This window comes from Dermacentor silvarum, chromosome 6, assembly GCF_013339745.2.
Source record: "Dermacentor silvarum isolate Dsil-2018 chromosome 6, BIME_Dsil_1.4, whole genome shotgun sequence".
NCBI lineage: Eukaryota > Metazoa > Arthropoda > Arachnida > Ixodida > Ixodidae > Dermacentor > Dermacentor silvarum.
In genome coordinates this window covers 136,426,259-136,451,470 of record NC_051159.1, presented here as the reverse complement: position 1 = coordinate 136,451,470, position 25,212 = coordinate 136,426,259, and the positions used below count along the sequence as shown (strand labels likewise).

Genomic DNA, 25,212 nt, shown 5'->3' with positions numbered 1-25,212 from the left:
ACCTGTGTGCTCGTGCAATTCGCATATTTGTTATTTATAAAGCTTCGCTGCAAAATTATTACGCGTCCCCATGTGCTTTCAAAAGCGAACCCGAGTGCACTGGCGCCGCCACCGTCACCAATTCCTTGTGGTGAAGGTTATTAAAGGAACGCTGAATATCGGCTGTACGCACGCAGTACAGTTCCACTGATCAAACTAAAGTACATCGCATATAGTTTAAGGAACACGTATTCGAAAAGGTGTCACCAGACCAGTCCTTGTGCTCTACTTGCTAAAGCTGCCAGAGCAAGGATGATAACGTAATGCGAAACTGTTAAGCTACGTTAAGGGTAACATGTCCACCAAGTTGTTCTGACACTGAATGAGACTGGTCCGACCGATGCATGGCGAAGTCTGGCGAGTTGGCCTTGAGAAACTACTGTATCCAACGCTGCATTACCGCAGAACTAATTGAACGTACCTGCTGGTACGACCTGTAGCCTGCCGGATCTGGCGCTGAGTAGCTAGTGCTTAACAGCTATACGACATGTCACGTATACGTATAACAAAGGAGATATGGTATATCTTATTGTTATAACTCTTATAACACTTTACACTGCAGGAAAACCACATAATCTCGACTGCAGGAAAAGGATCCTCCTTGAAGACTTGTGCATCAGTAATAATGCCGCAGAGGTACACTTAGTGACTAGTAGAATTTGACCAGCACTGAATCAATAAATGTCAATGTTTGGAATGCAAGTATGATTGCTAGAGATATCTTCAGTTCGCAATACTTTCCTCTCAAATCCTCCAGTGCCCAAAGCTATTGCCTCTGAACTTGTCTCTACAATCTAGCTTACAGCTTTCTCCTTCACCGAACACGAAATAGAGAGAGTCCAGTGGGCCTACATCCTTTCGCTCGGAGGACTTTATCTATAAGCGCAGCAGGCAATATTTCGGAGAAGGATGACGATTTGTGATGGTGTTTCTATTTCTTCGCCGTAAATTTTTTTGGAGTTCGCTGCCGTTCAGTCTAAGCTGTAGTCAGAAGTGAATGACACTAAGATATAACCTTGTAGCCTGCTGCATGGGCATAGCTTGAGTTGTTTCACGGGTGCTTTATTTACTACGAGAGTATTACTTGATTCCAAGCATGCTGGCTCCAGCTATAGTCACTTCCAATTGTAAAAGGCAGTTTAATGTTTGCTTGGCCCGTAAGCTTGTGAGAGAGCGACATTCTTTGCGAATCACACATAGCCCCCGAACTTACCCGTGTAGAGAAGGGCAACCGAACTGCTTCGCTCTGTTTAGGCTTTATAGCTCCTGGACGCCATAAAGAGTGCTCACAGTGCTGCTCAACTTCTAGGGCTCCGACGAACCGAAGTTTGTGTCGCTGTTGATAATTTCACGCAGAGGAAATTTTAACGCGCTTTATGTGTAGCGAGCCGCCTGCTCCCACTCGAAATGTGCGACAAATTCATTTTGTTAGAGCCATTTCATATGCAATACGCGTTATGGAAAAGCCATGAGCGGCGCAGGAAAACGAAGCAGCGACGTTCTGATTGCTTGCGTTTGTTGCTAAGCAACAGCATGAAAAACTGAATAACGAAATAATAATGACGGAAAGATGCATTCAGGACAAATGAAAACTCTTCGCGTGAAAATGAGGCACCTTAATAATTTAGGCTTCGCTGCATACGTGTCTCATTTGCTAAGAATAATGAACTGAACGGTGCTGTTGTTTCGGCACTGAAGCAGTTCGGTGCAAGGCAGCGGCAATGTTTGAAAATCAGTATGGCGCAGTGTCTTGGACAGTGGCTATAATTGCAAAGACTTGAGTTCACTTAAATTTTGTAGGCATAAAACCAAACCTGCGAAAGACGCGCAAAAGGGCAGTAGCCCTGTTGTTTGCTGCTGTTGGATACAGGACATTTAAAGGGACTGAAATAAAATTGTGCGTCTAGTTGTCGCGGAAAAACAGGGCGACTGAAAGAAAAATATGTTTAAAGAAACTACCTTTCACAGAAGGAATTGTTTCTTCTGCGCGCGAGCCATCGCGCTGTGGTAGCATGCCCTTAATTTTCCCCACGAAGCTTTTGAGTAAACAAATGCCTTGCGGAGATTGCTTCGTCCACTCTACTTGCCCGCCATAAGATATTGCAGGTGTTCAAAGTTGTAAACATGTTCCATCCTTTTTTTCAGCTGCTCCCGGGAAAAGCATGTAACGGGAACTTGGTAAGGATTTTACGATTTTAATTTTATTTTATTGACTTAAAGTGGCTGCAGTGCGAAAGAAAACAAAATTAGTCTCCATTCCATCAAGTGGACGTACAGAGAAGCTGTTGCCAATGTTATACGATGTTGCCGACGTTAGACGAGCACAACCGCCACAAGCAATGTAAATCACGCGCGCATGCACGTATGAGGAAGTGCCCCATACGTGTCCATTCCTGTATACCTCCGCCAAGCGCAGGCGCCTTATTGAACTAATTCAATTTTCAAAGTAAATTTCGTCAGATAACTTGTTAAGTATGACTTACACACAAGCTGCAGACATGATAGCTTCGGATTGTAATTCAAATATACGAGAAAACATTTTTCCGCTACGCGGAAACTCGAAAACAAAGCTATTTTCCAGCATCCGTTTTAGGTCTGTCCGAGTGGCCATGGCCGCTAGGTGGAGGTACGGTTTTACAGTGGAGCTGTTAAGGGCTAATTCCCCCAGGATCGTGTCCGCGTGTAGAAAAAAACTATCATCATCAGCATTTTGACTCCATGTGCGTGGTGGTTTCCCGCCAGTTGTGCCTTAGCATAGTTGTCAAAACGGATGGCCAACATGACTGATAAGTCATGACAACGATAACATCACATGCTCGTCAGTTACACCACGATTAACGATAATAAAATCACGCGTGGCGCACACACGCATAGGATATGCTGGTATGAGCCAGGGACAAAAAAGAAAGAGGGAAAGGGAGAAAGGAAAGAAAGCTAGAAATGAAGAGATAAAAAAGAAAGAAACAAAGAAATCACTGGTGGCTCATACCCGTGTTAGATATGTGGATATGAGCCGCCGAGAGCAGGAGTGGGACAGATTTCACAGGATCCTGACGCTGCCGTGCAGTGTGTCACGGCTATGAACGCTGTGGCTCATACGCTAGTCTATGGCAATGGGGCGGACTTGGCGCAGCAAACGCACCACTTGGCCATCGCGCCGGGCGAAAACATAGACGCCGGTGTCCCTTGCTCTTTGACGAACATGCCAAAGACACTAAATTTAATCAATAATGATAATATATGAATTCACTATAGCAATATTCACAACAGCAGATCCACCATAGTCACAGCTTCGCTGGCTACCACCTTAACAGTAGTGGAAGGGCTCTGCATTTCATATGGACAAAATTTACCATAATGTAATTACGGTCAGAGCAGACGCTGAACGACAGACGCAATGGTCAGAGCGCCCACGCGTCATTGACAGATTTTGTGCACAGCTACGTCATGCGCACACGGACGTGTGCAGAAGTGCAGCGTACATATTTCATTCTCCGGGCCCTCCGCCAAGCGCAACTGCGTTATTGAACCAATTTAATTTGAACCAATTGCGTCAAAAAGTTTGTGAACTACGACTTACACATAAGCTACAGACCTGCTGGTTGAGAATGTAATTCGAATATACGACAATAATGACATCGTCTCGCGACGACGTTGCATGATGACGTAATCTGATGACGTCATCCCACCAAATGTGTCATCCCGCGATGAAGTCTTCGTCAATAGAAGATGTCACCTGACGGACGTCATGCGATGACTCTTGGAGAAGCAGCACACTGTGCGCTTCCCGCTCCTTTTCACTGTCTCCGGGATCGGCCCACACTTTTGTGTGAGCGAGAGCAGCGCACGCAGGCACAAGAAATCCCGACCAACTAGAGGCTAACAGCTTCGCTGTAAAAGAAGTGCATCGGATTTGTAGACTCAGTGTTGCACGGTACAGTTGCAGGTACTTTGGCTGCTGATCCAGACATCGCCCTGCGAAGAACTTTGGCATTACTTCCAAGACAGTTTTGTAGTGCCATAATATTTTTTGAATAGAGAAGGGGGGACAGAACGGGAATTGAGTCAGCAGGAAAGCTGAAAATTAAAAAGGCAGTCGATTTATGGATTTCAGATATCAGCAGCTGTTGTGGAGTCCAGAGAAAACTCAATGGGTGCTATATCTAAAGCGTTATAAGTCGCTGTAATACTATAAATATCGGCTGTGCAGTTCCCCTACATAGATGTGTAAGGAAATGTAGTGGTATCGCTGTAAAGGATAGACGTGGAAAGTGTCTTTTACTTGTTGCCTGTGTCCTTTGAATTTGCTCTCTCATCACGTACACTGACTGCACACGCAGTCATAATTGCGCATAATTGCGTAGTAGCTGATTTATGATTCGGAAAATGCTCTCTCACTTGTGATGTCATTGCTGTCGACGTTATGGCACTACCGCGAGCGTTCGGGACTTTGTAACTTGAATGGTAAATATAGTCGCACCTTTCTTCGAATGTGTTTTTGCTTATTTGTGAATGTTGCTCTCTGCAGAAAACACGAGGTGACGAAGGATGAACAGGAGCTTCTGTTAGAATGTTTTCATTTCTGATGGTGTAAGAAAACTGATGTTTGGTTGGAAAATAGTTTTATATGATCATTGATTACCATGCAGTCTGAATATAAGGTAGCCTACATAAGTAATAAAGTGGTATTGGCATCGGTTGCTGACGTGTTTCTTTCTAGTACTTGCCTCAAATATCTCCACGTTAGGCTCTCTAGGCATTGCACATGCATGATGGCGTAGAAAAGTGTACAACATGCTCAATGCAAGGCTGAGGTGAGCCGCTGTTGGCGACTATAGCGGTGACTCTTGCACACTTTGATTCTCAAAGTTTTTGGAAATTCTTATGTTGTCTTTCCTCACAACCTTACAGGTGCCCTGCAACCCCATCTCTGGCGCTACAGACATGAGCCCTTCACCCACGGATCCTGAAGGTGTCAGAAACAGACACAAGGTTCAGGCCAAAAGAATCGACCAGACGTGCAGGATAGCATTTCCCATGGCTTTCCTAGCGTTCAGCGTCGTATACTGGCCATATTATCTTTTCTGAGCACGGTACTCCGAGCTAATGTCAGGCACGGAGAGGCGGGTATTACGGTGTCGGGGAGAGTGCTCGTGGCTTTCACAATCCCGTTGGTTCTTTGTAAGAACACCTTTTTTTTTGCCCAGACGCTCACTGCACCACGTTGTGCACCTCCCGACTGTTTTGTTTCGGCACTTGTACTGTGTTTCCATGTGCATTTTGACTGAAAATCACTCGAACCGTTCACTCTGTATATGTCCTAAAGTGAATTTTCCTCTTCGCCATCCTCTTGAGGGCACCTATGGTTAGTAATCCAACATGTAGAAGAGCTTATTGATAAGTTAAGCAACGCTATTTTTGTGCTTTAAGAGGACCTCATCACATTCTGGTAGAGAATTACAAACTTCAACATTGAAGTAGTGTTTACAAGGCGGACAAACATGTTGCTAGAAGCAGACTTTGCAGGACGAAAGATGGAATGATTATAGTTTATTATGATGCTGTTAATGCTTTGTTGTGGTAGTATAAACAACGCTTGAAATATTCCGTCAAGGACTAAAGCCGGAGAGAAATGGAGAGGTGCGAATTACTGTTTCGTTTAGTCATCGCTTCCCTACATTAATTTGCGCTCCAGAGTTCCTGAGATGAGCGCATTAGTGTGCAAAGAAAGGTAACCTTACGCATATTGACAAAATGATTTCGGCATACACATCGCAAGGGAAACGGGTGTCGCCTCCCGTCTCAGCAAGACGATGAAATGCGTGGGCTGCAACCTGTCTCTTGGTCCGGCATTATTAAAGGTGGCGTATGTTTTAATAACCCGCATCCTCTTCCTACGTAACATCTTCTGGTAGATGCACTGTGTACATGCTACCAATCCTAGACCTAACACCGCCTTCAAGCCTAGCACGAAGTATGAGTGTGTGGACTCCCATTCAGGTGTGGACGAGCCGTTGACTTCCAGGACTCCGACCTAAGTACGCGCCTGTATCAAGCCACGTCAGAAAGATGAGCACGTCCGCCCTTCCTTGCGCAACCATGCCGACCAAGTTCGTCATTTTAAGCAGCCCTGAATTCCGAAACTCTTCCATGGTGGCGCTTTTCTGGATGCGTAAGACTTGCCTAATCACTTCAAGGGTGTTGCTACCTACAATTTTACGTATACTTCACCCTTGAGAACTTGCCGCGGACATACTTTGCGTACAATGAGGCTGAGTTACTATTGTGGGAGGAATTGCGCAGGCTGCTGATAACCATCTACGCAACGCTGGATGGTAGGTTGGTATGTGCTGTAGGAGACTCTACTGTAGAAGGGTGGAGTCTGCAAGTCAGGCGAGGATACACCGGCTGTAACGAAAGCGTAGACATGTTTGCGGAAGACACGACCCAACCCTTGCGACACGCGGATCCATCTATGTCGGAAACAAAAAACTAAGGCGCTTCATGCTCGGAGTAAAAAAAAAGGACCCTGATACAAAACTCGCCGAAGACCCTCGCAGAGTATCTTACATAAGCTATGTCAAAGAAAGACGCGGTCCAGCAGCGCGCCGCAGTATAGCCCCGACGTGGCTTTGAACAACGTTGATGCAATGCTAGAACTCATCAGGTTCTTTGTTCGGGAAAAGGTGCAAATGCTCCCTCTAACTCCGGCAATGTACTGCGGATTTTGCTGGCTGAGGTCATTCGTTAGAAGATGCGGCAAGCTGCCCGGGTCGCAGAACATTTCAAAGCGCCACTGCACTAGGTTCGGCAGCTGCCACTTTGCAGGACATATGCGGAAGCTGTGCGAGGTTCGCCGTACCCGGACTCCCCCAATGTGCACGCCATTGAGGAAGCGACTGCCATCTTCAGGGCCCATGGCAGACCAATCACAGCTGAAGCATGGCTTCGCAAAAGTTATGTTTATCGAACGTCAGATCGGAAGCCCACCTGTTTTCACTGTGGTGGGGAACCTGAAATCAATACATTACATGCTCGTTCGGGGGGTTAGCGCGCGAGCAAAAACATTGACGACACAGCAAGCAGTCGCGCATCAATTCTATTATATTCGTTGAAGTTGTCGTTTACAAAGGGTATTTTAATGCGGTCGCCTGTTGAGAATTGCAGATAGATTTAATTTTACCAGAGCTTACACTAGTCCCGAGATGTGCAGACGCACAGCGGAATCGTAGATCCAGTTTTTGTAACTTCCGTCGAAGCAGATTAGCGGTAGTTTGTAGCAGCAGTACACTCGAAAGTGTAGTTACAAGGACCCGACAGTTTGAATCAATAAATATTTGACATCAACACCGCCTCTAGTGTGTGTTCTTCTCGTGCTGTTTGAGTTATTGTTGTTTTTCAATGCTTGGCAAATATCCCTTACAGGTAAATTAATTCAATCCAATTTACCCCTAAGTATACCTATGTACCATCAAGCTTCACGCTGACATGATTGCCTATGTTTGTATTATTCATGGCTTTCTGGCGACACATTCTAGAGTAAGCGATTTTGGTTGCTTAACTTGGACGATTATTTCCTATCAGCTTATGCATAGAAGTAGCCTAGCAGTGGGCAGCTAAATGAATCAATTTGAATAGATACTTGGATACTACATCCAGGTTCCACCCATTATTGTTGTACTTTGATACCTTTCGGGAAAAGAGGCCAAGCAGAACCCCGCACTTCTTCCCCTTTCCTTATTATTTCCTTACTTATTTTTACCGGATTAGCATTCTTAGGGTACTTCACGCACTTTCCGGGAGCTATGTATGTATGTATGTATGTATGTATGTATGTATGTATGTATGTATGTATGTATGTATGTATGTATGTATGTATGTATGTATGTATGTATGTATGTATGTATGTATGTATGTATGTATGTATGTATGTATGTATGTATGAATGTATGTATGAATGTATGTATGCTTGTATGTATGCATGTATGCATGTATGTATGCATGTATGTATGTATGTATGTATGTATGTATGTATGTATGTATGTATAATTTTATGTAACCGTTGTATGATTTTGTCTGACCAACCATAGTACTAACTTGGGTCACTGATAGGTATGCCCAAGTAGGTGTATGCCATTCTTCAATGAACGTCTTTGACGGCAACAACTTCGGCAACTAGTTATACACCACTGAGAATGTGCCGCTGTACAATGACAAAAAAATTCCTTAAATTTATTCGATGCGGAGCGGAATGAAACCCACGTCACAAGAGTGTCTCAAGGACAGCCGTCAGCGCATTAGCAGGCTGCTTCAAAATGCACTAGGTATGCGCCGCTTTTCAACGAATGCCTTTCACGACAATGCTGTAGCGAGCTGCGGCACGAATGCATTGGTATGTGCCGTTATTTAATCAGCATCTCGACAAGTTGGGTCACACAGTGGGTGCCACTGAGTGTGCGGCAAGCCGAGGGAACAATTCTCAGCGTTCGCAAGCACCGGCTCGCCACGCTTCTTGTCTCCGAGGCCACGCATGGACTTCTCGGCAGTGCCACTAGATGGCGCAGCGTGTCCAGAAAGAAGCGCGAGAGAGGAGGCCGGTTGCCGTATAACGCGTTTCTCCGCCTTTGCACGCACCGGCGCGCCATGCATTTCGGAGGCCACGCGCAGGCTTCGCGGCGCCGCCGCTAGATGACGCGCAGTGTTCTTAGAGAAGTGCGAAAGAGGAATCCCGCGGTTGTAAACGTCTTATACTCGTTTCGATGGTGGCAATACGTTGAGTCGATTCAATGCTAACGCATTACTGTCGACAGTCGTCGTCAAATGGGTTCTGCCGCAATTTTTTAAAATAAATGAATAGCAATAAAGAATACACCAGGTGGAAGAACAAGTTATGGATTTTCTGACCAGCTCAGCCAAAGGTAGCCAGGTAAGAACCCGGTAATCTACACAAGGTTTTCCACCATAGATATTGCTAGTAAGCATCAACAGAAAGCGGGAGCAAATTGAAGACTTGAGCGTTTTACGTAGCAGAAAAAAAGGAGGGATAGGGCAGGGCAGAGATGACCCAAACTCGGAACCCTTTCTTACCTTAATAAGGAAGCCTTCCTTGCTGTTCGGCCGTATTACGTCAAATTTTAAAGCTTCCTTATTGAGGCTCCCTTATGGGAGGCCTCTTTGCTGCTCCATATGCCTTAAGGCATCCCCGAAGCTACCTTCATGCTTCCTTTCCTCACTCCTTTCACTAAACGAGGGCTTCTCGGCTGTGCTTTTTCTCGTTCCTTTCACGGCGGTGTACACGAGAAAGCGACGAGCGGCGCACTCTCGGAGGCCATGGATACAGAAGTTTGCTTGTACTTGGAACTTTGTACAGAGGGCGCCACTAACCGAACCTCGCAGTCGTCATTTTTTTTTCTCGCCTGGCAGATGGCCAGTGGAAATATTTGCGGATGCGCAGATAATTATCACCGGCTGTTTCTTGAGCCAGTTGAAACTGCATACTGGTATACGGTCACAGTAAGGCTCACAGATAAACAAACGAGACAAACGGTTTGTTTATCTGTGTGTCTTAAGGTGTCCTTGTCTTTGAAAGCGGAACCCATACCAGTTTGCAATTTCAACTCAGCCAAGAAACAGCATGTAAATAGTAAATGCAACTATAAGTTGAGTACGAAAGGGCAAAATACTGCAGAACGAAGATTTTGTACATCTGAAGTGGCCGACACCGCCTTTGGTGGGTGCCACCATGTTGTCCTCCGCAAGGTGTCTTTACGCGCGTTAGCGTTGAACGTAAACCAGGAATACCGTAGACGCTTATATCATAAATACCTTTCGCAAAAAAAAGCAGGGTAGCTTGCACTAGTGACGCAAGGCAAAAGACACGGCGCAACTGATCGGTTCCTAGCTTGTTCCTGCTATACGAGAGGATGCTAAGTTATACGAATCGTAAAAGCATTTGCTCGTGGTCCATGGCATCGGGGAACGCCTCGCGAAGCACTTGCAGTCCGAGCATACGTAGGGGAAGTGGGGCGAAAGCTATGCACAGTGTACGGGCGTCGCGCAGCAGACGACACGCTGGGATGACGTCACGCCGCATGTGCAGTAGTGCGCAGCTGGTGGGAGCTCGGCCGAGCCGCCGCCAGAGGCACCTGCTGCACTCACGGACACCGCGAGCGTTCGGAGCTAATGCGGGGAAATGGAGAAGCGCGGATGGCGTCGGCAGCACATCTGCGCGTTGCCTCGTTGGTGCTGCTACAATTTGTTTCTCTCTCTTGCTCTCATTTTCTCTTTCTCTCTCCCGAGCATAGCGCGCGACGCTCCGCGAGGTGGTTGCTAGGCAACGCAGTGACAGGCGGCACACATTATGGCCGGCTTAAACAGCTCCGCTGTTAAAAAATAATGACTGAACCTAATTTTGCTGAATAAAGAGATTAGAGTGAGACTTATGAGGAATGCCATCGAACGCAGACGCATGGAATCCGTTCCTTAGCTAACGAACAGGTTCCTTTCATAAGGACAGGTGAAAGGAGATTTTAGAATACACTTGCTTCTTTCATGCAACCTTCGCGGTAAGGAAGCATGAAGGGCTCCTCGCTTCAGGTTAGGAAGTGACCCAAGGAAAGAAAGATTTCAGAATTTGTCCCCTAGACTTCAAATGGTGCTTCATTGAAATAAATGCAACCATTGTCTACCTAGTATGCACGAACAATCGGCTGAGTTTCCAAAAAACGTGACAGCCATCCAAATACATTAACACAAAGAGTGTCTTCCAAAATATATTTTATATTTACTTGTGAGGGCTACGGCTGTGTGCCTAATTGTCAGTCACCTGCTTTTTCAACGTAAAGTTTCAAATATTTTTATATCAGTCTGTCGGTTCAGCCTTCGGAGCACGGGTACACTGTCAAAAGACGGGCGCATTTACGCGAGAAGCAGTGATCGGCCAAGTGACCAGCCGTAACCAAAGCGCTCACTGAATTTATATACTAAGGCGATTGCTGAAACACCGTCCCATCAGGTCCATGTAGTACTTTCCAGGAGGCAGTAAATCTCCGAGGTTTTTTTTGTGCGTTAGCTAAAATATATCCGTTAAGGCGGCTGCGCACCAGTAGCCGAACATTCGTGCTTAGAAACGTTCTTGCTCGAAAAAAAAAATAATCCAGTCACCTCATCACCGCGGACGTAATCGCCCAAACAACTGCAAGTTCACCCTGGTGTGCACTTCTTGCGATATCAAACAGAGAAAGTTTCCTGACGCGGGAGCATGAGGCTCAGAAACCAGCACCGTTCGCGTGCGATGTTATCAGAAGGCGGAAGAAATGCCACTCCGTACGCAGACTTCGCGTTGTTTTGTTCGTCCCCCTCTGAGCTTGGCAGCCAGAAGGTGAGTATACATCCACCATGCGGAAGTGTCAGAGTCGCTGTCGAGCACGCTCCTCGCGTCACGGCACCGACGTGCCATTCCACTTGGACGGCACCCTTAACGTAAAGCGCCATTTCCTTGTTTATCACGAAGATCGGGGAGTTAGTCGTAGCTATATAGACAAGCCGTTTTCAGGAGGCCCGCTCGCTCCTCCCTAGTCCGATACGAACCCCTCATCAGCCCTTGTGAGCAACGACGTCCCTTACGACAGAGACATTTTCGCCGGGGCTAAGGACAGGCTTGCCGCTTTTCTGTCTCGATTCTGGCGCAGATATGTGAGCAGTGCGCCCGTGTACCTAATTAGCTAACTGGGGCGGGGCTCATAAAAACGAGATGGCACTTCCAAGTGCAAGGCTATAATCTTTGTCTTGACGACCATGTAATCTATCTTTTCGAGGACGAGAAATTATTTCCAGAAAGCGTTTTGTTTAGAGATGCTAATTTTACTCTGAGGCTTAGATGTCATTCTGTATGAAATCACTTTCTTTCAAAATTTTAAATCTTCGGTGACCCTGGCGTTTCAAACAGTTGCGTCCCGCCTGGCATATAGTGTACAATGTAAAAAAACAGCAACACGTGAAGCTTAGTCTTAACTTGAGGTGCATCAATGTCTGCTATTTAGGACTCTGGGGACCCTGTTTACGTGTAATGAAAGATTTTCCTTTCTCTTCGAACACATGCGAAATGTAACAAAAAATATCATTCCCTTAAATCTGAAATTAACTCAGATATTGGAAAGAAAGAAAATATGCAGATAAAATGCACATATATTATCTATGTCAAGTGGTGAATTAAATACTATGCAAGTCTCTGTTTTTTGTACAGTGTTTCACAGCATAGTGCCTACGTGCCTGTCTGTTAAGACGGCAATAAACGCTTGAGTCGATTCATTATGAACCGATTAATTATGAGTGCTGTCCTCTGTGATAGCTATTTCGGCAATACAGCAGGCACAGCCATAAGCAGCAGCCACGGAAGGCAAGGTCTGATGCTCTTTTCTAAGAAAGGTTCGCTTTAAAAGACGCTCACTAGTTTTTTTTTTATGGCGGTTGTGTGGTTGCTGTTACTTGGCATATATCATGTGATGAGGTGAGTGTACAAGGCTGAAATTTTTAAAGTATTTTTTAGTCAAATACATCTGATGTCCGAAAAATGTGTTTTAATCCCCCAAAATTGAACTCCATACTAGTTGACAAAAAGAGACGCTTACGTTGCACAACAATTATAAATATCTTGCAAGACTATAGAACATCGAAAATCCAGGAAATTTGGTATCAGGAAACAGCATCACTGGATACCGTGAGCTACTACAAATAGCGGCATTCATGGGAGAGCGCCATTACTTGCGAAAATTTATTGACATGAGCCTGAAACCTAGAAATCCTCTACTAAAGAGGGTAATAACCTATAGTCAGTAGTCATGAATGCTGCGGTGCTGTTTATTCAGTCACAAGACGACTGAAGAAATGCATAGGAAGCTCAAGCTATGGGAGTTTATAATATCGCGAAGGTAGGTGAGCACGGGAAGTCTAATTAACCAAATGTTGTTAAAATACTTCTTTTAGGACCTTGGAGGCAGTTGTACATAAGGTAAATTTGGAGGCAGTCACATTTTAATGCTTGCCCCCTCCTCCCTTTTTTAATTCTTGGAAAATCGCGCCTAATTTTAGAAATCCATCATCAAACTACAAAGCTCCATTCAAGCAATATCGAAACCGAGTAAGACGCGTACTTAGCGGCTTCCATGTTGACAGTTCTTCTGGTGAACACGTGATCGACCTCTTCACCGAATGTCGACGTAGGTATTGCCTCGTCTAACACCGCCGAACAGCATTGCTACTGGCTGAAGACCTATGCTGACAGTTTCCGGTGCGTTTGAATCGCTTGATAATATGCGCATGCACCATAACTCAAGGGAATGAGTTATGGTGCACAACCTTTAGTCAAACGCCCTTGTCCACCGCGGCTGATAATGTATTCATAAGAGTTAAGGGTGCGGAAAGGATGCAAGATGTGTGGTTGGAATTGTTTCTTGTGGCACGATTTCCATGAGGTCTGGGAGCGTGTCATTATGACGTCAATGTGCTGCAGTGCATTTTATCACAGTTAGAAACGAACTACAAAGTGGAGGGAAGAGGCTAAGAAAGCTTCAATTCAAAACGATAATTTTGTGGACGTGATTCGCAAATCTATGCATGTGTTCCAGACGTATAACTCCACCTGCTAGATAAATTTTCAGGCCTGCGCGAAAGACTATACTGACGTCACTTGCTGCTACACCACGGCTGTCGGCCGCTTCCTTAGAGTGCTTCCCTTAGCTGGCGTTTCTTGTACATTGAGTTCAAAATTGGTACCCGATGTCGTTTTTTTAAAGCTTTACTCATGCATGCTGTGAAAGGCCGTAAGTGCGACTTCGATAAAAATGTTGAGTGTCAGGCTATTTTGTAAGTCACCAAATGGAGATGATCAATCGATGAGCACCACTCCGATGAAGAATTTCGTGCCCACGTCATGCACGAAGGTAAGATTCTTTCTGTAATGAAATAAGTCTGCCAGAATATGTCATCGGTTCTCACGTTATTCCCTTTGTTTTTTGCCATGAAGGCCAAAGTGTTGCATTTAAAACGTAATGGTAACGACAGTTGTGTTTGGCCCATTTGTACGTGCAGTTCTACATTTGTTAGGTTGCACGCTGTTCATTTTTTTCGACTTGTATTTTTCGATGCAAAAGACATAGTAATCTGATCCGAGGGCAAGCATTGCTCAGGACATCTTGATAAACTGAATTCACGAATATGCCTACCGTCGCAGCTTGTGGCGGATGTCGGGTGCAGGCTGCTTTAAACATGTCCAAATGAAAAAGACGCAGAAAATGCTACGTTGTTGCTACAGTTGAGGCAAAATGCACAAGAGCGTTCCTGCATTAGGTAAGCTTTTAGATCGCGCAATTATTTCTTTGTGCACAGCCACTGTTGTGATATAGGACGAGCTGAGTTTCAGCAAGCTTTTTCCCAGACGAGGACTAATGCATTTTCTCGAGGTTAACCGAGCCAGAAAATGTTTTTGAGTTTGGTGATACGACGTCAGCTACCTTGTTCCAAAAAATAACCCATAAAGAAAAAGGCCAGAAGTGGGAACTGCTGGCGGAGCTACTGAAAACTACGTCACGAGTGTTTTAATGAATACCTTGTGCAAGCAAACGTTAGACCTTTTGAGCCCGTACGTTGCTAAGTGTGAAAAGTCGGAATAAAAGTGAAGGCGAGCATTGTTTCTGAAAAATGATATTTTATTAGTTGCAATTCGAACCATGCGCACATGCCTGTTACTTGATATAGGTTGAACACTGAATTGGTATTTACTTGAACTTCGGAATGCGGTATCTTTAAACATAAGAATATCATAATTTCACAAAATAAATTTCGGGCTTTTACATGTCAAAATTACCGTACGACTATAAGCACGTCATAGTGGGCGACTGTGAAATAATTTTGACCATCTGGGGTTCTTTAACGTGTACCAAACGGATGGAACATCAGTGTTTTTGCGTTTCGCCCCCATCGAAGTGCGGTTGCCGCCACTGGGAATCGAATCCGCGACCTCGTGCTTAGCAGTGCAACCGCGGCCAGTGATTTCATGATTTCATATGTGTGACCCTTATTTATTGTGCGTAAATTGGGCGTATTGTAACGCGTTGTCTGTATTGTAAATATGAACGAATCAATTTTTGTTTTGTAATTTCACTGTTTAAGAAAACATACTACTACTCCGTCTGCGTACATTTCCGTAAACAAAGAAGAAAGTGTTTCTATGCGGCTTAGCCAGCGGAAACAACGGGTGCTAAGAGAAGCGTACCGGAGCACGCGTTCACGCTGCCTTAGGATACATCTTTCAGCGAAGCTGACGGCCAGATTTCAAAATTTAAGATGTTAACTCCAATCCTCAAGCTGTGCATTTTGAATTGTATGACGTCATGTCACGCCACACGTATTACGCAAGCCCAAAAAGATTATTCAAAAGGTGTTTGTAAGATCGAGGACGTCACGTCATGCCCTCACGGGGCGAGCGACTAGCAATATTCACTCGAGATAGAATTACCCCACAAGCTGACCACAAATCCTATGGTTTGTTGCGGGTTAAGGTTTATTGTTGCACCGCAGTACTAGTTAGCACAGTTCGCGAATTGGCCGCACTTACTCTTTACGTCCTGACTTTCGACGCTAGAAATACTTCAAAGTGTAATGAGTAAACTGCACTTCAATGTCCTCATTTCCCGAGTAGGCTTCTGCCTACTCAGAATCAGTTCAGAATATTAGGGCTTGAGGTCTACATTGTATGTGTAGAGGTGGTGGTGGTGGTGGTGGTGGTGAATTGTAGCAACAGGCGGGTTTAGCCTGGCGATCAAGGCCGGCAATTGCTCCGCCTGAGCGTCTCTTACAATATCGCTGAATGGTTTCACCATATGTCCATCAAACCAGTCTGTCTTAAGAATTCCACAAGGAGACGTGAAGTTTCTGTGCGGGCTATAACTGATCCCTCGGGAAATACAAGGTGTTGCAGGCACGCATGCGGAAGGTCCTTTTTTTGTAGATTCTCCAGGAGAGCGTCCCTTTCAACTTGGAATTGCTGGCATGACCACAGAAAGTGTTCAATATCTCCTGTCTCGTCACATGCCGTACAGTTCGGAGAATTGATTCGTCCCGTCTTAAATAACCAGGCCGGTGTACTAGCAGATCCTGTCCTGATTCGATATAAAAGCGATGCTTCCTCTCGATGAAATCTCTTGGTTACGCAGGGCATATGTGGTGGAACCCAAAGCGACCCAAAGTGATTTCGAATGTCCGATTTTTTCACTTGATTACTCTTTGGAGCCTTGATTTTGGGAGGATGATAGAGCGCTGCGTATGCAAGCGCATCAGCTTTTTCGTTGCCAGTAATACCAATGTGGGAGGGAATCCACTGAAACTTTACCGTGAAGCCTTTGTTCTTGAGTTCTTTCACAAGGGCTAGTGATTTGCGTGGGAACTTGGTGGATGGCAGACCGCGGTATAGTTGTTGTAACGCAGCCTTTGAGTCCGTAAGGACAACCACCTTCTGCGAAGGCAGAGACTTTAGTTTGCGCAGCGCAGAAGCTATTGCTACGCCTTCTACAACTGTCGACGAGGCCATACAGTCTAGACGGCCAGACCATGTATATCTCAGAGAGGGAATACAGAATGCAGCTGCACAGCGGTCTTCGTCTACTTTGACAGAGCCATCTGTGTATACTTGTAGGTGGTTCGGGTAAGTCGTGTGCAAATGTTGTAGGACTAATGACTTGGCTTCTGCTGATGGAATGCAGCTCTTTGACTGCAATCGTGGTATACTTAAGTCGCATGTGATGTCCTCGAATGTCCAGGGCGGTTCTATCTTTTCCCTCTGTCTCGAGCAGCGCAATCCTAAGACGCGAAGTGTGTTCAGTGCTGCATAAAAATGTGACCGTGGCCTGTTACTTATACGTCTTAACAGGGCTTTCCCGGGCGTAGACTCACTCAATCGTAGTAACTGGATCATGAGACTCTGGGAAGCCTGAAGTCGCAGAGGGCGTGACTCAGCTTCGTAGAGCACTTTCTTGTTCGACGCTGGCTGAGGGACTCCAAGGCAAAGTCGAATACCTTTTCTGTGGATGGCTTCTAAGCGCTCGTATTGGCTATCTGAGGGTGACATCAGGGGTAGCTGGTACAGGATCCGACTGGTAACCAACGCTGTATGTAGCCGTAGCATCGATGTCGGGTGGTTGCCCCAGCGTATGCCAGCGACTCGTTTGAGCACATGTAGCCTTTGTGACGATGACGCCACAACGTGGTCAACAGCGCGGCGCCAGATTAGCCTGTGGTCCAAGGTAACGCCAAGAAATCGGACGTTGGTGACTTGTCGAATGTGGTATCCGTCCATATTCAGCTTCAAGCGTGTAGATTTTCTTTTAACTCCAGGAAATAGTATGAATGATGATTTCTCTGCTGATAGTGATAGTCCAAGCGTTGCCAAGTGGCCTTGAATGGCATTTACTGCTCCCTGGGCTATTCGTGCGAGGCGCCGATGCTGGTAGCCAGAGACCCATATGCAGATATCATCGGCATATATAGATATCTTCACTGGTGTTCGATGGTTTAGTACTCTTGGGAGGCTAGCCATGGCGATGTTAAACAATAAGGGAGATAAAACACTTCCCTGTGGCACGCCGCGAAATATACCTATCTCATCGCTTAAAGTGTTACCAAGACGGACTCTGATACGGCGATCATTGAGAAACGTATGTATGAAGTGCAAGAGATGACCCGTGACGCCTATAACTTGTAACTGGCTGATGATGGCTGTTGGAGACACGTAGTCGTAAGCCTTGGAAATATCCATAAAAACAGCAAGTGTCGACAGGCCATCCGCACTGTAATGTTCTATGTGGCTTAGCAGGTCTAGCACATTGTCTTGAGCACTTAGACGCTGGCGAAACCCAGTCATGCACGGCGGTAGTTTTCGACCCTGCTCGACAGACCAAGTGAGTCTTGTGCAGACCATCTTCTCCATTAGCTTCGCTGCACAGGAGGTCAGCGATACCGGTCTGTATGAGTCCAGAGCTGCAGGATTCTTTCCAGGCTTCAGAACCGGTACCACCCATGCTACCTTCCATAAATGTGGGATATCCCCTCTAGCCCACACTTTGTTAAAAAATGCCAGCAAGTCACGTCGTTGCTCAATAGGTAGGTTCGTCAGCATCTGATTACTTATGCGGTCAGGTCCCACCGCACAGCGACGTCGGAGGCTGCTCATAGCTAGCTCCATCTCTCTCAGTGTAAAAGGAGCATCCATCGGAGACGACGATAGCGGCGGAGGCGGGTTGGTTGTGCCGGCTGACCTTCCAGAAGAGTATACTTGAGCAAAGGCATTCGCAAGACAATCGAGCGTCTTGCCTAACTTCAATGCTAGGGCTTCAAATGGCTTGTTTGGTCGAAAGTTTCCAGCAAGGTTATTAACGACCCACCATATCCTTGGAACTGGCGTGAAGACCGATAGGCTTGCACAAAATGCTGCCCATTGATCTCTTCTTAGTTTCTTCGTGTAACGTCGAATCACCGCGTTAATTCTGTTGTATATTGTCTTCATTGGTGGGTCGCCCTTCGTCCTCATCAGCCTCCGTTCCGCTCTTCTACGAGCAGCGCATAGATTTTTTAGCTTTAGATCCGGAGCGGGAAAGTGGTCGGGTAGTTTCAGCTCAGCGGTAGCTAATCTCTTGCTACGTAGCATGTCTGCGAACAGGTCTCCAGATGATTCACTTAGGCCGTCCCTGTATGTATCCCAATGCGTCACAGGACAGGATTTTCGGCCGTTGGTTCTATATCCAGCAATGTTGACGAAGACAGGAAAATGGTCACTACCCATTCTATCTTTACTCGTCGTTGACGATGCGAGGATGTCTGCTGAGTATAATGTCAAGTCAATGACACTGTAAGAGGCCGGCGGTCGAAAAAACGTTGGTTGTTTGTCATTCGCCACGCAGAGTCCCTCAGTGTCTAAGGCACTCACAATTTGCTTCCCACGTGCATCAGTCACCTTGTCGCCCCAAAGAGTATGGTGTGCGTTAAAGTCCCCACATATAATCCTCGGAGCCGGGCAGCGGCTGCAGAGGTCTCTTATGATCTCTCCCATCGAGACCTTCTGGCGAGAGCTCACATACACGGATGCCACGCTGAGGCTTCGGTTTCCCAGCCGCACTTGTACAGCAGTAACCTCCAAAGCACTGCTGCAAAGGTCTTGAACTGGGAGAACGTAATGCGGTATTTCACGTCTCACATATAGCGTGGCGCTTCCATTCGGAAATGTCGGAATACTTTGGTTTCCATGTGCGACGTAACCAGCAATTGATCTGGAACTTGGAAGACCAGCCTCGGACAGGGCCAATATTGGCACAGGCATGTTGCGTAAGAAAATCGATAGTTCAGGTAAATGGCACGCAAGACCCGCACAGTTCCATTGCATAATAAGTGGCACCTTTGGGCGAGACGGTGAACATTGTGTCCTGACCACATCCATATTGTTTGGTGCTTTAAGAAGAGGCAGAGCTTAGAATCACTGACTCGAGAGCCAGGACTACTTCGAGCATGTCCTTCATCGAGCTCGCTGGCATCTTCTCTATGTGTGATCGCAGGGCCTTGAAGAGAGCACGTAGCACCTGTTGGCAGTCCTCCTGTGGTGTTTTTTCAACGCAACGCGATTGGGGTCGCTGCAGTGCAGACACATAGCTTCGCTGTTCCGGTTGTTCAGCAGTCTTCTCTTCTATGTGGTCTCTGTTCACTGATTTGACTGCTTTAGCCGGTCTGCTGCGCAATGGCACCACTGTGTTCTGGGTTCCTGAAGGAGGCTTCAGGCTTGGGAAATCAGTTTCACTCCATTTGATGTCATCTGACTCTCTGCGACTCTCCGTCTTTTTCTTCGTCTTATTCTTCTCATCCTTTGCTGTTGGCCCCAAGATAAACGTTTTCTTTCGCTTTATTGCCGCTGCCCGCGTAGGACACTTGCTATAACTAGCTGGATGACCACCACTACAGTTTGCACAAAGAACGTTCTCCCTGCACGTGCATGTTTTGAAATCATGCGGTCCTCCACATCTCTTACACCGCTGATCACCACGGCAGTACTTGGCCACATGTCCATAGCGCTGACACTTGAAGCACCGCGGTGGTGTCTCAACGTAGTCAATGGTCTCGTGTCTTGTGAAGCCCAAGTTGATCTTCTCTGGGCGGTCTGTGTTCGGAGCGAACGTTAGAACCACGGTGCTGGTTCGCCTGGACTCCCATTCGGATTCGAAAGTTTGGACGCGTCGCGTGACTCTCCTTGCATGATAAACACCTTGTGGTTTTAGGTAGTTCAACAGTTCCTCGTCAGTGTACCACTTAGGCACTCCTCTAATAATACAAGTGTTTTGTAGGTACGAATTTGGTACTCGTACTGAGATTGTAGTCCCTGAGATTGACTTGCAACTGAGAAGGGCGTTCACATGTTCTTCTGTCTGTACATCTAGGAGTAGCGCCCCTTGAGCAGTAAATCGGCTTCTAACTGGCGATGCGCCAAGAATTTCTTCAATTTCCGTAGACAGAGCAATGGGATTCACCTTTTTCAGGTCGGCTCCTTCTGTGACAGGTGTAATAATCACTGGGATTCCGACGGTCCTCTCCTTGCGGTGACGCACAAGCCTGAAGCCTTCATCGTCCAGATCTGTGATGTCAGCTATGTCACAGTCATCAATAAGCGTAGACTCGTCGTCTGTTTCTGTAGCTTTATATCTTTTACATTCACGGTTGCTCTCAGGGTCACTTGATTGCCTCTGTCCCGGTGTCAGGTCAGGCGTAGTCATGGCGGAGCTCCCGTTGCTACCAGATCGGGCTCTTCTGCAGGGTCCTATCGAAGCGGCGGGAGGCGAAGGCGCCCCCGGCCTCCGGTAGGGAAGGTATCTTGCCGAGTCGTCCGACGTCTTCGACAATTCTGGTTGACGAAACGTCGAAAAAATCAAAAACACTCGAGAGCGAGACAGCAGTGCAACTGTGTCGAACCAAACTTCTTCTTCTTCCTTCAACGCTCATCAATTCCAACACTTTGGAATCTACACTTTCGAATCAATTCAACACTTTGGAATTATAACTTTGGGATCGTTCAAGTAGCTGAAATGATGAGGATGTTCAACGCTCATCAATTCCAACATCCTCATCATTTCAGCTACTTGAACGATCCCAAAGTTATAACCTTTCGTAGGCGAAGCACCTCGGTCCTATATACAGCACTGACTGTCATCGTGCTGTCATTTTACACCTGAGCATGTTCTTAAACAATCAAGCTACGAGCAATAAAAACCTTTAACGCATAGACATTAAAAATAAAATCAAGTGTTATTATACGCATGAAAATACCTTCGTTGCTTTACGGAAGTATATATCACGAAGAATTTATATTATTATTTTTATTTTACTGAAAGTGCAATAAGTAAACACGCAGTTAAACGCTTTCAAAGTATCCATTCACTGTCAACGGCCTCTGGGGAAGTTAGCTTAACCATGTCATCATTTCCGTTCGAGCCATTAACCGGAATACTCTACGCGCTAATTGTATTTGTTTTTCTTTAGCTGCCTTTCTTTCTTTCTTTCTTTCTTTCTTTCTTTCTTTCTTTCTTTCTTTCTTTCTTTCTTTCTTTCTTTCTTTCTTTCTTTCTTTCTTTCTTTCTTTCTTTCTTTCTTTATCCTTAGGCATAAGTCTTGGTCACGCCATCATTTCGAACAGCAGACGTATCGTCTCGTTTAATACCCTCAACCCAGCTATCTTTGTGTCGTAGATATATCGTATTTATACGATATATCGTATAAACATCGTATAATAATAGATAGTATTTGTACGTACGTACTCCCCCGCATTATCTTTCCAAGTAAAGAATTGGATTAATACGCGCCAAGGCACAGTGATCATGAGGTCGACGCGTCGTTTAAAAGGCGGAACACGAAAAAATAAGCACGCACCCTACGCGACAAAATTGTATTCTTTCACAGACATGTGTGTATCTAGATGGACGACGAACTATATGCGCGCTTTCAGTTAAAGTACATGCCTATGTGACGTCTCCGATATTGTCGGATACCCACAATAACGCGGGGAATGTTAGGGCATACTTGTTTGTCACTTTTTTTTTTATCGTCTCACTATCTCATTTTACGTGCTGCGTGTATAACGTCTGGTGCAGTGTCGTTGAATGTATGTACACTATACCTAGGAGTACCAAAGCTTGTACGAAAGTATACCCAAAGATATTATCGCTGTGAATGTTGTTTCTGACGAATATTGAAGAAAATTCGAGCCGGCTGTTGTAGCTTTATTTTTCTTTCGATTGAGCTGAAACCTGTGCTGTACAATACAGTGGTTCATAGAATCATCATTACGGCATTAGAAACCCGAACAACCCATCATAAAATAGCTCATCGAATCATGGATTCACTTAAATCGCTATTCCCAACTTCGGAAGCCACAAGACGCCTCCATAATCACTCTTTTCATTGCCGTGCTATGAATTGTAAGTTATCAACAGCGAGCTCGTACTCAATTCCGCTGTCGTGTGCTGATAGATAGATAGCTAGATAGATAGATAGATAGATAGATAGTAGATAGATAGATAGATAGATAGATAGAATAGATATATAGATAGCTAGATAGATAGCTAGATAGATAGATAGATCGATAGATAAGATAGATAGATAGATAGATAGATAGAAGATAGATAGATAGATAGATAGATAGATAGATAGATAGCTAGATAGATAGATAGATAGATAGATAGATAGATAGATAGATAGATAGATAGCACGATATAGACGAGTGTTTCTGAATTCGGCGACCCCCTTTCCTTTCAGCTAACGTTAATGCCGTGTATCTAAACATATCGGTGAATAGGAATAGCTAATGGCAAGTTCCGTCGCATTTTTGCAAAACCCAACGTGCTTCTCGTGTAAACCTCAGCGGTCGGGATCGCTACTGTGTCGCTGCGTGCGATGAATGGGAGAACACAGCTCGCTTAAACCGCCCTTGCGGCCACTTACCATTCCATGGGTTACACCCTATAATGTCCGTACTGTATATGTGTTACAGATCACGTCTTCCACTGCGACATGTACTTTGAACCACGAAGCAGCGTAATCTGCAGTGCGTCCCGCCCTAAGAAGGCGCTTTTAACTTTCCTGCCAAACGCTGGTCTCAGCGAGATACTCAGATTAGTTTTGGGTGTGCCCGAGTGCGCGTTAGCATGCTAAGCGTGCCGTCAGGCAAACCTCTACACTTTTTGCTTACGTAGCCATCCTATCGCTGCGCTCTCTCTTTCTGTCTCTATATAGTGTAGCAGTTTCTGCTGATGCTGCCCCATGGATTGCGACATCTCGCGCCATCTTGAAGTGTCGTATCTCACAGGCGTATTTTTGTCTGTGGTGAGGATAAAACGGTCCGCCACGTTTACACTGTATTTCGTTCAGCATATCGACTGGTTAGGCCAGCATCAACTTACAAATGGATGATCGGTGTTCTCGTTTCACTCGCGTCGTCTTGGTGTAACGTTATGCTGGCCGGGCCGGTCCAATGCCACATTAGCACTGGTGGGTCCAGAACATGGGCCCTCCTCAAGACATGCCGGCTGATAGTATAATTGAGCCTGCATGCACCAACAGTCTAGCGTCATTGGCAAAAAGCGGTGGCATTAGGCCATTGACACGTTGTAGCGGGCGCTTCCCGATTTATTTCAGAGCGTAATTTCATCGGCAAACCACCGACAAGCACAAGCGAAAACAAAACCACGGATGACGGCAATGACGTACTGGAATACTTCCACTATTTGCAGAACACAAAAGTATAGCTTTTGAGATTGACTTCTGCTCATTGTGCGAGCCGTTTATGGGGATGTCAGTTTATTTCGTCACCACTCAGTGTCGCCAGACTGCTTACGGTTAACATGCGACGTAAAAAAAAAATTCACATACAAATTTTCTGCTGCACCGAATGCGCTCAAGTTTTGCCAGTTGCTGCGTACCTGTACGGTTTAGCATGCACGCATCATTCAAGGTCGAAAAATTGGTGTCATTGGGCTTTAAGGACTACATTTGGTGCAGTGCATGGCGCCAGCGAGAAACAGAAAACGTGATGCACTAACCAACGACGGCACGTCAGAGTCAGGTGAACAAGAAGAAAAAAAATATTTGTGACGACACAAAGTCGTCATATAGATGTTGTGTCATACAACCCGTAAGCGCTTCGATATTTTACATCGTTATTTGCCAAACGGTGTCAAAACGCGTGCGCGCCAAGGGTCTTGTCGTTATTTTCGTTCGGTATCATTCTGTGTCGCCAACCTTTCAAAAGTCGCGTTCAAGTCACGTTTTCTCATTTTAACCAGAAACATCCAGCTTTACGCGACCTGACAGAGAGTGAGACGTGCTGGAAGGAAATATACGTGTTTATATACCAGACTCCACCGCAGGCTCTCCGGCGAGATGCGAGTAAAACGTTCGTAAGAAAGTACGTTTGCTGACTCTTTTTCTCGTGTTCGAGGACCCGACAAAGGCGTCCAGAAGCAGACGCGTACACAAGCCTCGGGAGCGATAAAGAAAGATCGAGTGCAAGGCTTCTCGATCGTTTCGATTAACGGGCAGTAGCATGCACTCCTCGTCGCAATAGTAGTTCATCGTCGCGTCCTCTATCCTCTCAGCAATCTGTCGACGCCTGGCAAACATCACCGGAAACCCATACCGCGGGGTCACCGCTGTGACAGCACTCACTGCGCGTGGTTTTGCGCGGGACGCTCGATCGGCCGAGCAAACGATGTGCCCCCCCCCCCCCCAACCCCCCTCGCGCAGCTGGGTATCCCATCCGCATCCCTTTTTTTTTTTTTCCCGGCCGCCGTCCCGCAACGGGACGAACTCTTGGGTGGAGAAAGGGGGGCCGCCTGCTGCCGTCGGCGGACACAAAGTTGGCAAGAAAAGTTGCCCCGTTGCGGCGTCGGCGGCCGCGGCGGGATCGATGAGCAAAGGCGAGCCTCGCGTCTCGGCATTACACACACGCGCGCACACGCACGCACACACACGCACGCACACACAGCGCACGGCCGCCCGACGCCCTCGGCGGATCCCCCTTTTTTTCGCGACACGGTGAAGCGGAGAGAGTGGATGGACACGAAGAAATGGACGGACGGCTGAGCGACGCCA

The 25,212-nt window shown here is 46.1% G+C and overlaps 1 protein-coding gene across 1 annotated transcript in view; it reads left to right on the top strand.

Moving 5' to 3' along the window:
• LOC119456077 (glycine receptor subunit alpha-2) overlaps nt 1-25,212 on the top strand; it is a 106,749-nt gene that overhangs the window by 79,209 nt on the left and 2,328 nt on the right. The window contains exons 8-9 of the mRNA XM_037717676.2: nt 2,185-2,217; nt 4,951-5,900. Coding sequence (XP_037573604.1) covers nt 2,185-2,217; nt 4,951-5,127 — 210 coding nt within the window. The 3' untranslated portion in view covers nt 5,128-5,900. The remainder of the gene's footprint in view (nt 1-2,184; nt 2,218-4,950; nt 5,901-25,212) is intronic.